This window comes from Lissotriton helveticus, chromosome 1_1 (genome assembly GCF_964261635.1).
Source record: "Lissotriton helveticus chromosome 1_1, aLisHel1.1, whole genome shotgun sequence".
Lineage (NCBI taxonomy): Eukaryota > Metazoa > Chordata > Amphibia > Caudata > Salamandridae > Lissotriton > Lissotriton helveticus.
The window spans coordinates 1,357,577,968-1,357,592,046 of record NC_136057.1 but is presented as its reverse complement, the minus strand read 5'-3'; the positions used below and the strand labels follow the sequence as shown (position 1 = coordinate 1,357,592,046).

Sequence of the window (14,079 nt, the reverse complement as noted above, 5' to 3'; positions counted from 1 at the left end):
GTTGCTGAATAAAACGAGGCAGCAGGGATTGAGTTCGATTTGTGTTCACAGGACAGACCATGGCTGACTACACCAGAACAGTGCATGGTCTCTGAAAGGAAACACCTCTGCTCGCCCCAACTCCCCATAATCACCGACAGCGTAGCTCCGGTTGGTGCCAAATTATGTGTTGGGGGAGTGGGGGGTGCTGATGGTGTGTGTTGGCAGGGGTGAGAGGGAGATGGGAGAGCAAGTAAGTGTAGGGTGTTAAAAACTGCACCTGTGACATGTTAAAAAATGATTGAAAATTCTTTAAACTGAATCACTGGAGTTTAGTGAGAGGGAAGCTGCGGTTTACATGAACTTTAATGCATATAATGCTGTTCACACCTATAGGAAAATAGGATCTGCTTCACCTGCACTTTTTACTTGATGTGATGCTGTTTTTGACTAGTCTGACTGGGATCCTGCTAACCAGGACCCCAGTCTATCTGCGTTCTCCCTAAATTGTTGTGTTCAGGACTTGGGTACATCTAAGCATGAGCGCAAAATCCGCTACGCTCGCGGATTTTGCGAATTTTCGGTAAATCCGCGATCCGCGAACTCTCGCGAATTTACCGAAAATTCGCAATCCACGAGTGGCGGATTCCGAGGCCAAAAGTTCAAGCCTTCCTGGCCTGTTGTTGTAACTAATTTACGATGGCGCCGGCAAGCTGCCAGCGCCATCGTAAAATAGTTACTAAATTAGCTTCAACAGGAAGCACTAATAGATCAAATCAAGCAGGCGCTCGTGCATCTGCTTTATTTTATCTATTCGAGCTTCCTGTTGAAGCTAATTTAGTAATTATTTTAGGATGGCGCTGGCAGCTTGCCGGCGCCATCGTAAAATAGTTAACAGGCCAGGCAGCTGTGCCCTCTTCCCAAATATACCATCGAAAATCGGCTGTGATGCTGGACAGAGGCCTTTGCATCCTTGACTTTCACGAGCGCAATCCTCGTGCTGTTCCTGTGGCCAGGAGCTTTTATAGCTCACTCAAGGGACCCCTGCGCCCTTCGGCGCGATTGCATAGTAACACACACCTGGTCGCTGTAGACAACTCTCTGGCACTTTAGGCAGCTGTAGTGTAGTGAAAGCACTATACATTTACCCAACGAGGTATGGCACAAAACGGTGGCGTCTTCTTGAATAAATATGAAGGGCAGGGTTCATTCTGGCACGATGGTCCTGGCACAAAAATTAAACCTCAACCGGAGGCACTTACAGATATCATTGAAGCATGTGCCCTAGTTGAAGCTTAAATTCAGTGACTCATTCATCGGCCCAAAAAACAATCGTGAGCGTTGTCAAGGCTGGGCAGCTGTGCCCTCTTCCCAAATATACCATCGCTAATCAGCTGTGATGCTGGACAGATGCCTTTGCATCCTTGACTTTCACGAGCGCAATCCTCGTGCTGTTCCTGTGGCCAGGAGCTTCTGTATCTTCATCCGCTGCTCTGATCGGTCTCTGACCTTTTATACACACAAGAGGCATGTGCACTTGCATGGAAGCCCCGCCCCAAATCCGCAAATCCGTCAATCCGCAAATACGCGGATTTTGCGGATCCACGATCCGTGAATACGCAAATCCGTGAATCGTGGATCCGCAAAATCCGCTCATGCTTAGGTACATCCCAAATTGGATACCTGGGTACCCTTGTCGGTCCCTAGCATATGGTAACCATGTGCCCAGGGCATAGGTACCCCACAGGTCTCCCATGGGCTGCGGCATGTATTATGCCACGCACGAGAGACCATTCAAAATGGAACTACAGGCCTGCCGTTGCAGCCTGTGTAAGCTGGTGCATGCACCACTTACTAAAGATATAGGTTTACTATATTTAAGGGTCACTGCACTTTAAACCTATAAGTCACCCCTATAGCAGGCCTTTACAATCCTGAAGGCAGGGTGCTTGGTTCTAAGTAAGAGGGTGCCTCTGCATGAGCAGGACACCCCTGCAGTCTACGAAGTCCATTCTCCCGGGTTGCCAGTGAAGCAGTCATATACTATATAGAGCGGCACCGCATGATGACCATCTCAAAAACGGCTGCAACGAATCCGATCATGTTTGGTATCAAATATGTTGGAATCATACCCCTCCTCACTGTAAACCATGTGGGAGGTATGATTCCAAGCACTGGAAGAGCCCACCGTTAGGCTCTCAGTGTTCCCGGTAAGTCCCGGCCAGCACAAAATGGTTGCTGCCAACCAGAGACCCCTTTCTGCCCTCCTGCTGCTGAGCCAAGCTCGAGCAGGGGAAGGTAGAACAATAGGCATCCTGTCACAGGGAGGTGTGACCACCTCCCGGACAGTATTTAGTGTATTAGGGCTGCATGGGCGTGCTTGCCAGTGCTTAAAAGTCTGCATGAGGGGCACATTTGGTGTCCCTGTGCATAGTCCAGTTTAAACCAGTCCCGGGGGCCGTTGGCTCCCGCCGTGGCGTGAAACTGGACAAAGGACATGGGAGTAACATCCCCCCTGTACAGACCCTCCCCAAGGGAGGGCTTACCTGGGTGTAGGTCCCTAGATTCATCTTGGGAAAAGAATCAGAACTGAAACCACTGCACTTCTACAGTCTGGGCATTCTGGACTTCGTTTGGGCCTGACTTTGTCTTCCTTACAGTCTGCTGCATCATCTATGCCTGTGCATCATATAGGAACCTTCCAGGGCCTGTGAAGCATCAAGAACAACCCTTGGAATGAAGGAGTCACTCCCCTGCATTCGCAGTCACCGCAACAAAGACGACCGGTCTGCAGATCCCGAGCTCCTCTGAACTCCGTGGGCTCTGCAACACAGGTGGTGGTTTTCCTCAGCTCCCGAGGCCTGCTCTACCCTCTTACCACGTTTGAGGCCGTAGTCCTTGTGGGGGTTGCAATAACTAAACCCCAGGGTACCGCGTCCCCTTTGCAGTTGCAAAGGCTTGCTGACATATTTGCAAGAAGATCTTCAGGGGCCAAGTAGCCCCAGCCTCGAGCACCTCCAGTGACCAGAATCTTCGGCCACACCACATTGTGTGCATCGTGGCCTGCATCTTTTGGGGAGCTGTTTGAGGTCCTCCTACAACTTCGGTGCCTTTGGCCTGTGGGTTCATTTGAGGGTCACCTTTGTTGTCCTTGGGCCCCCCTGATTGCGTGGGGCCTACCCTGACTCCCCTGCTTGTGGTGAGTCTCCTGAACTTTGCTGGTCCCAACCGTGCACCTTCTTGACTTCCTTCACGGGTTTCATTTGCCAAGGCTTGTTGGTGCTCTCGCCGGACACCGACCCCTCAGCACTCGACATCCTTCACGGGACAGCTCGTATCTGGGTCCTGGTCATCCTCCGCACCACCCGGTCCTCGCAGCTGCAGAGTCAAGGTCACCATCCTCTTACCTGAAGCACCTGACAGCGGAGGGCATCAGTCTTCCAAGTCTCCTGGTCACCCCTGAGTGATATAGACACTGTCACCTCTGCTTTCAGGTACACCTCTTCAAGAATCCATGTTTGGATTCCTCCGGACATTTTCTTGTCCAGCAACCGCACTTTCCTGAAGTCCTCCATTGGGTTCGACTGCGGTTTCCGACGCCACTTCACACCTATGAACCCGGCTTCCCTGGGATAGGTAACTTGGGTACCACAGTTTCCTCAGGGTCCACTGGGAAGGGTCCCTAATCTTTAAAATTCCAACCAAGCCTTGTACAGAGCACACGGTCGTGTTCACACACTGCACACGCTCTCCGTGAGGGTCCCTATCTACTTACCATGAGTGGTTCGGTGGGTCCCCACCACTTCTACGTCCTCTTGACATTGCCCTGACTAGAGTCATGCCCTTGTATCACTTCTTAGTATATGGTTTGGTTTCCCCCCCCCCCCCCGGGGGCCCACTGTGTATTAGTGCTATTTACTGTGATTCTTTTGCTTAAGTATTGTGTGCTTTGTGTCTATCTCCGTGTGGGAGGTACAGTAAAAGTACTAGATAGTGTGTTATAATAAATACATATTTTTATAAATACTATGTATGGTTCTCTTTTCATTTAATCTATACTATAAGATTGCATTCTGGTATAACAAGCTGCTTTACACTCCTTCAAGACTAAGCCTGAAGGCTCCTCTCCACAGCTACCGCTTGGATAGCTTTCTAAGGTTGTCTGAGACCTCTTAACCCCTTCTGCGCTCATGACGAGCTCAGCTCGTCATGAGGTTTACCTGTCGTGCGCTCATGACGAGCTGAGCTCGTCATGAACCGCGGGGTTTTAAAAACTTCAGCGCGCAGTGGGAAAACCCGCCGCGCGCATGTGGTTAAATCACCATAAGGGTTGTCTGGACTAGTGCAAGGTGACAACTTACATTAGTGGACATCATATACCGGGTCAGCTTCTCACAGCTCCTCTAAAATGATCACCCTGGGAGTGCACCCCACTCGCCCATGCCATAAGCTGGGCCTGTGCGACTGTAGAATGCCTCATTGCTTCTGATTCAGTGGGAGAGACGTGCAGTGCCCTCTGCTAGTCAGCAGCCATAGAGTGCTTGATTCATAAAGGAAAACTTACACTTTTGTGTTAGTTCGGGTGACCAGATTTTTAAAACCTAAAACCAGGACATTTAGCAAAAGTAGGACTACGGTTATAAATCAACTGAGCACACTCAATGACAGCACTTATCAGCATAGAATTGCAGAAGATGCACTAAGTAAATAAATAAAACCCAATTTTTAAAGCCAGTATCATGCCTGTTAAATTGTTTTCCTATAACAATTGCTGAATATCCCAGCTTTATGAAACAGAAAAATGCACCTCCCACTCTTTTCAGTCGACCCTCTCTGAATACCAGGACATAAGCGAAATTTCTCAATCTGCCAGGACAGCTCTTAAAAAACTGGGACTGTCCTGGCAAATCCCGGACGCCTGGTCACCCTAGTATTAGTTGACAAATGTTTTACCTATCACAAACTACCAGTTATGAGCAAGTTGATGACTGCGGAGTCTTCGCAGTCATAAACTTAATATTAACTGAGTTTGTGAATGAAGAAAAAATTGCCAACTTACACAAACATCTAATTTTACCATTGTAAGTCAGAGACTTATGAGTGTAGTGGCAAAATAACAATCCTGGTAGTGTTTTGTGGTTAGTTCAGGTCTCTCTAAAGACCCAAGCAAACACCTCCCTAAACCACTCATTACTCCTCTCTGTTGCCCTCACATTTAGTAACAACCTATACATGTTTTAGACCACATTATTTGCATCACTAACGCATTGAATACTAGTAAGTTGACTTAGTCCTCCACCTGTCCTATGTTTTGTGCAGAGTCCTCCACCCCAAGCAAGGAGTCCTCTGGCCCGAGTGTGGAGTCTCTGCAAATGTGGCAAAGTCTAGGCCACTTGTGCAGAGATTCCGCAGTTGTAAAGATACTACATGTAAAACTACACTCATAGTTTGTGAATACCAAAAAACAGTATACTTGCACAAAAGTGTATGTTTAGCCTTGTGAATCGGGCCCAATGAGTTTAACTGCTCCTCTTTGTAATGGGGCAATTGTATATTGCCCTCTGGTGGTAGTTGGTACTGCAGGCTTTGAGGATTTCACAGCTCTTCCTGCAATGGGAGAGATGGTATTCAATACAATAATTATTTATTGCCATGACCAACAATACAAGTACTGCCAAAGCTTAGTTACTTACCACAGTTTTAAGAACTAGTTTTTACATTATAAAGTGAAAGAAGGGAAACAGGTTGCCTTCCACGTAGATACTGTTAAAAGATTTCTGGGGTATGGGCAGTGACAAGACTTTGTACTCTTCCAAGCCTCTGGCTTTTTGGGTACGTTATGCGGTTGCATGCAGCTTCGTATTCAACACGTGTTTCTGCCATCTCATAGTATTTATCTGGCAGGATTGTTAATTTGTTTATCAATTACTTTATAATGTCTGCTGCTGAGAAAGAGAAACCAGCTTCGAGGGTCTCAGAACTCTTGCTAAGGGAGACATGGCACACTTTACCCTATTATTTTGGAGTGAGGCTGCAGCTATAGAGATGGTTTTGGAATTCTTCCTGTAGCAGGGAGTGGTAAAGCTCTGTGGCTCCTGGTGCTGAGCTGTTGAACCGCAATTAAAGATGGACCCTAAATTCCTCCAGCAGTGGAGAGATCACACTATGGGCCAGATGTAGGTCACCAAATACCGGTCGGTAACGGCTGATTTCGGCCGTTACCGACCGGTATTTGGTGATTGAGATGTAGGGGGCCTAGATTTTACAGAATCGGTAAATTTACCGATTCGGTAAATTTACAGATTCTGTAAAATACCGATTCAGTAAATTTACCGAATCATTAAATCTATATGTAGGTGGCACTGGAAAAAGTGCCACAGGCCCCTAAGAATTCGTTATTTACCATGTAATACTATTGCATGGTAAATAACTAATTCCTGTGTACATGCACATCTGTGCATGTACACCTGTGCTATGTGGCACACATACATGCCCTGACGGCATGTATGTGTGTCACATGGCACACAAGCCTGAATCAGGGGTGCAACAGGGTGTCAAGGTGACACCCTGTCCCCCTGTAGAATTCGGTAATTTTACCAAATCGGTAAATACCGATTCGGTAATTACCGAATTCTACAGATTCGTTAAATTAATCGGTAAAAATACCTACATAGCATTTACCGATTTTGTAAATACCGAACCGGTAAAATTCGGTATTTACGAATCGGTAAATGACATTTACCTACATCTGGCCCTATATGCTCTGCTGGTAAAAATTAAGGCCTGCACATAGGGAAACTCAAACTTCTGGTGTCATATCATTAAAGGTCTCGCTCTTGCTATTTAGCATAATTGTAGCTTGATATGTTTCTAGTAAAACCCTAACCTGCATACTGCAACACATGCCACTACAAAAACCCTGGTATGACAGCCGCCGTCTCAGCCTTTGTACTGTCCGTATCTTTAACTACCTTTGCAGGGCACTCCATTGGTTCAGCTCTCCCATCACTTTGCTGTTAAGGTCCTACACCCCAACCTCTTTCTCACATGTTTCTTCTTTCTTTCAGGTAATGTGAGTCCAAAATCCACCCGAAGCCTCAAGCCCAAGTCTGCAGACAAGTGTACCGTGTCTTGAGAATGGAGGCTTTCCGGAAACTGGAAACTGCTGCTTCCCAGAAGAAAAGACCAACCCTGAACTTCTGATGGAATCCCAAAAAACAGTCTTCATACCGTTTCGAGGAAGGGATGTAATTATTAACAAACTCAACACACTAGGATTGCGTAGGACACTCTTGTAATCCACATGTGCCCTATAAGAAGAATGCTTTTGGGTCCCAGATTATGGAGGAGGCCATGTGCGTGCTGGGCCATGGTGACATATGGTGCGGCCAATCTCCAAGGGCAATACACCAGGGTAACGCTATCTGTAAACCAAAGCAAAGTTATAGTGGGGTCTTCTAGCTCTTTGCTAGGAAGTTGCAGGAGCTTTAGGACACAGTAGGGCATTCAAAGAGAGATGTTTAAAGGATGACACATCACAGGCTCTGGAGTGTATACCATACCTATAAGCCCACCTTTCCCGAGGTCTAGGATTGCCTGTCCGCATTGGGCACATCTATAAATCTTGACTGGGTCCTGCCGAAGGGCTGCTATGGACTGCATAGGAGACGAATGAAGTGGTGGGTTCACCGTGCAAGTTGCATCTGTGTCCACTGTAAGCAGGGCATCGAGAGAGAGGTTGGTGGCATTTGGCTCAGAGATAGAGGTTGTTCCTTCATGCCAGTCCATGAAGGTGACCCAGTGTAACCTCTAAATGCCATTTTCGTCCACAAATACAAATCTGTGTGCATCATTGAACAGGTCTCCAGACCTCATCAGAGTATCAATCCCTGCAACAAATTCCCTATGGACTGAACAAAGGCACCCGTGCCCTCTTTGGACTGAAGCAGACCTCCAGTGTCCTGTCTGAAATGAACCATGTCACCAAATCATCCCCATGGTTGTGACCAAAGCATAACGCTAGCACTCCACCATCTGCAAGATCCTGCTACTGCACAAGGGGTTTACCTTTTGGCGGCAAACGTTGCAGACCTTTATTTCTCAGGGTTCTTTCAAATAATACAACATATGCTTGCACATGAGGACTATCGGGTCCATGAAGTCCCCACGTACGCCAGCTGCTCTTGAGAACGACCCACCTGGTCTCAGACTTTACCCTTGCTTACTCCATCTTATGGTGCTGCAGTGTTCGTCAGAAGCCAGTCTCACACGATGACCTAGTCTTGCACTACAAGTGCTTTTATCTGTGGATATTCCGCTTCTTGCACAGTGTTTCTAGCCTTTAGGAATGTGAACGCTTGCCGAGTACCACTCTGTTCTTTAATCCAGTACACCCATTCTGCTACAGCCCCCCAGTGTACATCTTTACTATCTCCATCCTCTGCAGCAGGGTTCATTTTTACTTTTTCCACTTTCCCCTCCACCATACGCGTTTACTTTCCTTCTCTTCTCATCCAGTCTACACTTTTACTTTCTTCAGTCTCTCTTCAGTATACACTTTTGCTCTGTCCATTTCTACACCGGTGTACTAACTTTCTCCAATATATAATGTTTACTTTCTACCTTCTCTACTGCAGTTTTAAATTCGTGCTTTCTACATCCTCTCCTTCAGTGTGGAATGTTTACTTTCTACCTCCACTTCTCCAGCATACGTGTTCACGTTCTCAATTCTCTTCTCCAGTGGACGTTTACTTTCTCGAGTGCTTAATTTGGGCTGGTGGTTGCAGGCGGGGGCCCACCAGAACTCATTTTTAAGGGCCGTTTCAGTTTTTTTTTTTTTTCCCCCGAACAGGCTTTGATCCACAGCAAAATAGGGAATAAAACACGAGTCAAAAAATGAGAACGAGCAAGACGGTAAACAGTGACCAAGGCAATAAGCAGGGATGAAAAACAAATTAAAAGAGTGAGGTAAAGAAGCAAGGAGTGTCTGGCGGTGGATTAAAGAGGTATGAGGTGAAATCAAGGCGACACAGCCTTGGTATTCGACACCCAACCCAACCTTCAATAATTCTGCCTGTAGGCTTGTGAGCGGGTGTGAGGTACCAGAGGACACAGGTGTTTTGGTCAATTATGTTTTTATTTGTTTTAACAATTTCTTCTTGCGGGGGCTAGCGCGATAGTACGGGAGGGAGGTCTCTTTCTCGCTCTCTGGGGATTCACTCCCTTTTACTCCTCGGCGTCGCCTCTCCAGGGTTTCTCAGGCTCGAAGGCAATAGGGCCCAGCAGCAGGGAAAAGAAAATAAAGAACAAAAAGGAGCCTGTTTTAGTGTGATGTATTCTCGTATTAACGATCGGGAAAGGGGGTGAGGAGTCACTCGGTGCTCTGCCACGCTAGGGATAAGTGTCGAGGGTGCTCAGGGAGGGAGTGCACAGGTGATACGGTGAGGCAGTCTGGGTATTTACAATTTCCTCCCAGGCCAACCTGCCAACCAGGCACGCACGTGTGAGAGCCACACTTCTCCTGTAGTATGGCTGGGCGGAGCGTGGGGTCGTTGGCCTCCTGGCTCTTCCAGATCCCGGCTTGATGTCTCCTCGGGTCTTCCTGTACTCTCCTCGTTTGGCAACCTCTCCTCTCGTTCTTCTCCTCCTCGCGACACTCTTCTCTCCTCTTCAAATCCGCGTGCTTCCTCCACCGGCTAGAGCTCCTCCTTTTCAGTTCCGGGAGGTGTGTCACCGTCATACGTGACGTCCGAGAAGGGCGGGGACTCCGGCGAACTCAGCCCAATTAAAATTAACAGGGCTCTGTTACGTTCTCCTTAAGGTACACAGGGGGCTTTATCGGCTGCTGCTGGGAGAGAGACGAGGAGGCACTATGGGTGGTGACACTCGGCAACACGTCCCCCCCCACATACCCTCATGGCGGCTCTCCCTGTCACAGGGCTTCAGTGTAAAACTTTGAGCCCAGTCACTTATTCTTTTACAAAATAAGCACTGACTCGCTGCATATTTTTAAAACGGTGTACATGTATAGCTTTATTCCTTCTCTGCCCCTGTGTAGGCGTTTACTTTCTGTTTCTTCTTGTTAGTGTTTACTTTCTTCACCCTATTCTGTAGTATGAATGTTTCCTTCCTGCGCCCCCCTTTCCGGTGTGCATGTTTACTTTATTCCTCCTCTCTTCTAGGGTAAACGCTTTCTTTGTCCGTCCTTACCTTCATTGTGGTTGTTTGCATTCTCTCATACTCCTAGTATGCATCTTTATTTTCGTCCTCCTCTCTGCCAGAGTATATGCTTACTTTCATCAACCACTCCGAGAAGGGTGCATGTTTACATTCTACCTCGTCTCTTACAGTGTGCATGTTTACATTGCCAATTGCCAGATCGATTGCGGCCGGTTTGCTTTCGCAATACTGTGCTGGAGTGTGTTTAAGGTCTATACTTTCTACTTCCTCTCATGGAGGCGGATGTGCTTCTTCAACCTCCGCTCCAGTGTGAAGGTTTACTTTTGTCATTGTTTCTTCCAGTGTACATGTTTAGTTTATTCATCCTTCCCCAGTTGCACTTGTGGTTTATCCCAATCGCCATTTTAGTTGCCCATCTCCAAACTATCTTCAGCCTGCCTAGGACATTCTGGAGATGATGCCTTTAGATCTTGATACAATATTTGGCCATCAGAACCAGCCACACTACTTGACATTAGACCATCAGAATGGACACTGTGCTCCAAAAGAGACGTTCAAGGCTGGACACAGCACATCACATGCGGCTTCAAACCGTGGCACACTACTCCACAAAAGGCAATTTGAACAGTATAAAATACTACTGTTAAAGCATGCAGAACTATTCACAATATACCAGATGAAGCCTTCAGCACTGGACTCAAAAATACAAAGTGACCTCCAAATCTCGAAACCACCACAAGATGCAGCTCCAAAGCGGAAAACAGTACACAAGGTGTCCCCTCCACACCAGAGTGGGCCTCTCTGTTGATGTGCACCCAGTGCTTAATTTGAGCCGGTGGTTTCCAGTGCTCCGCACCGGCACTCCATCATCAACACCAGCGCTTTTCATGAGCACCAGTTAAGGACTCATTCATGTATGGTAGGCATGGGGCGGTTACATGATTTTCCCAGAATCCCTGGATGTTGAGCCGACCCAGAGACCTGAACCTGGTTGCCCAGCTCTGAAGTCGGTAGCTGTGGCCATTACGTTACTTCCTCTCCCCACTTTCATGGCTAGTGGTTGGTTCCGTTTTAGGCAGCGCTAGCAGGAGAAATAGGCTGGTGCAAGCTGCCTCCTAACAAGAAACCCAGCACTTATATATTTTTAACAAATGAACCATTGTGTGCACCACTTCAATATTCATCCTTTTTGAATTCCTAATTTGTGCGCCTCCGTGTCGCTCGTGCTCCACCTTTATCCTTGTCAAACAGTTTACTTAACTGTATAATTTTGTCTAAACAATCAGATCTTCATTTAAAGTGAACAAGCATCTCAGGCACCTACCTGAATTATTGTACAAGGCAGGCCAAATGGCCCACCACTTTTGAGGTGTTCAGCTTGAAAGCCAGTTTTACTCCCAAGTCTGGGTGATTCGCATTTCCACTTTGAAACGTTTTGGCATAGAAGGAGTACATGTTGGTAAACAAAGGCCCGCATGGGGCGTGAGATCAACTCAGCAAAGGTAAATGAAACATCATAGAAACATCAGTTTACAGAAATGACACCAAAACTTGAAAATATTGGGAGATGGAAACAAATAAAAAACAAAACTGTTTTATCATGTGGTATTTTATTTCAAAATTACCTCCACGAGATTTTGTTAGGAGGCATTTTTAGACATTTGGGGTAACCATGTATAAAAAATATTGTTATATAAGAGACGGTGCATGGGGGTAGAGAGTAGGTGGGGGCTAGAAAATGTCATTTTGTGGTGCAAGATTAGGAAAAAAGATTTGAGATAAAGAGTGGTCAATTAAGGTCACATAAGGTAGATATGTGGCAAGAGGGTAAGATTACACGAGGGGATAATTTGATTTGGTAAGAGCAAGTCCTAGTTGGAGAAGGTATATATGTGCTTACTTGGTATGCGGGTAAGACATTTAAAATGGCAGATTTGGGGGATTTTGGGTTGGAGTCCGGGCCATGATTCAGATTCTAAAGGGTAGCTTGTGGGATAAAAACAACATCCATGGCTTTGTAAGTGGATTATTTGGGTTTAGAGAGGGCAGATGCAGGGTTTGGGAAGGGAGATATACGGCTAATGATTACAGACTTGGGTTTGGAGCAGTGCTTGAAATGGAAATAGGAAATCGTAGTTACTCATTATCCCAGAGTACCTGTTTGATACTGAGAAGTGCTGGTACTCTCCTATTAGAGGTATTGCACCGGAGATAAGAAATGCAGGTGCTCTCCATTCAAAATGGCAGGCACTGAGGATCGCATAGTTTTCTGATGGGGTGCGAAAATAGTTTCTAGCTCACATAGTACATCATGAGTGCTGTGCCACATACTATGTATGCCTTAAACTCACAGAAAAGGGTGTAAGTAGGCCCAATATGTTTTTATTCACTTGGGTTGCAGTTCTCTATGTGGCCACCGGTTGGCATTAAAACATCTCTCCTGGGTCGTATTACTCAAACAGATTGATTTAGAGTTTGGCAGAGAGGCTACTCCACCAAACTAAAGGTCCACCGACCTCATTTAAAATCGGGTAGACCTTCAGTATGTCGGCGATGGAGACTGGTTCGTCTGCATCACCAACATACTTCACCAATGGCCTGATGGAGGCGGCGGAGGTTTGGCCATTTGACTGTCCGCCCAATCTCCAGTTTCAACTGTCCGTCAATCCCAGGTAAAATCTGATGATAAAGGGCAGCAAAACCAGTAAAATGACACCCATTCCACGGGAGAAAATTCCCATGGTGTGGTAGTCATTAATTTTCCTAATTTGAAAAAACAAAAATCTCACTCAGGATTTTGCTGCTGAAAATAAAAAACACATTAAAAGTTCAAGGGACGGTACCATCATGTTGACATAGACGTCCATCAGGCTTAATGCATTTGCAGGATGGGGTAGCGGACATGTCTAAATTTGGAGTACGGGCACTCTGTCAGGTCAACGGAGTATTTGAATCCATCACCCTCACTGAGTAATAAAAGTACTCTGAAGTCTAACTCCACCCCAAAGTGAGCACTAACAGCCACCGTTTTGGCTTAATGGTTTATTAGTTGTTGAGCTGGAACAATGTTCTTTTACCACCTTAGAAAGATGTCAATATTTGTTCGTACAAAGAACTTTCAAGGTGATTATTTTTATTTGGAAATACAGCAACATCTGTTGACATATATAAAGTAAGCAACTAAACATAACACAACAACATACACAAAGCAGCATGACCCCACAATTAAAACATAACATGACACATCACAACTAAACAGTCCAATCAGAACGCAACACAAAAACTGCAGTACAATACATTACAGTAACACAACCCAAAAAGACAGCAGCACAAAAAAACAAAAGGACATATCACCACCACAACAAAATTCCACACAGCAAATGTGCATAAACGTCTTTGTCACGCAATACTACCTCTAGAATTGTATCATAATACGGTGGTAAAACGCAGTGCGTTCCTACCCACTTTTATGGTGATAAACTGTGTTGAGAGCAAGGACTGCTGTTATAATGAAAAATGCTTCTTATCTGGCTCTAGGTCTGCAAATCGAAGACTCCTGGAGAGGGGAAAAAGGAAGCTAGTGCAAGTGGAGTGTGGCATTCCACTGAGGCATGTTCAAAACACAGGTATTTCATCCGCTGAACCTTTCCCAGGAGGGAAGGCTCTGGCAGAGTAAAACCAGAGAGGTCTGAAATTGAGACTACAGACAGATCATAGTAGTAGGTGGCCCAGGATCTTACCTACTAAACATTGGTACACAACAAAAACTATCTGCAGTTTCTAAGTGCTATAAATAAGACGTTTCTGGTACTTAATTTAATGGTGTTCTCTGTTAGTTGACCTTGGAGGAATGAAAGGCTGAGTTGCCTTAGTGAGACTCAAATCGTGGCCTGCAGATCACACCAGATATCCTAATTGAGC

The 14,079-nt window shown here is 46.2% G+C and overlaps 1 protein-coding gene across 1 annotated transcript in view; it reads left to right on the top strand.

The window, feature by feature from the left end:
• FAM83F (family with sequence similarity 83 member F) overlaps positions 1 to 11,756 on the top strand; it is a 160,127-nt gene extending 148,371 nt beyond the window's left edge. The window contains exon 5 of the mRNA XM_078683395.1: positions 7,047 to 11,756. Within this exon, the coding sequence (XP_078539521.1) occupies positions 7,047 to 7,114 (68 nt within the window). The 3' untranslated portion in view covers positions 7,115 to 11,756. The remainder of the gene's footprint in view (positions 1 to 7,046) is intronic.
• Positions 11,757 to 14,079: the final 2,323 nt, after the last annotated feature.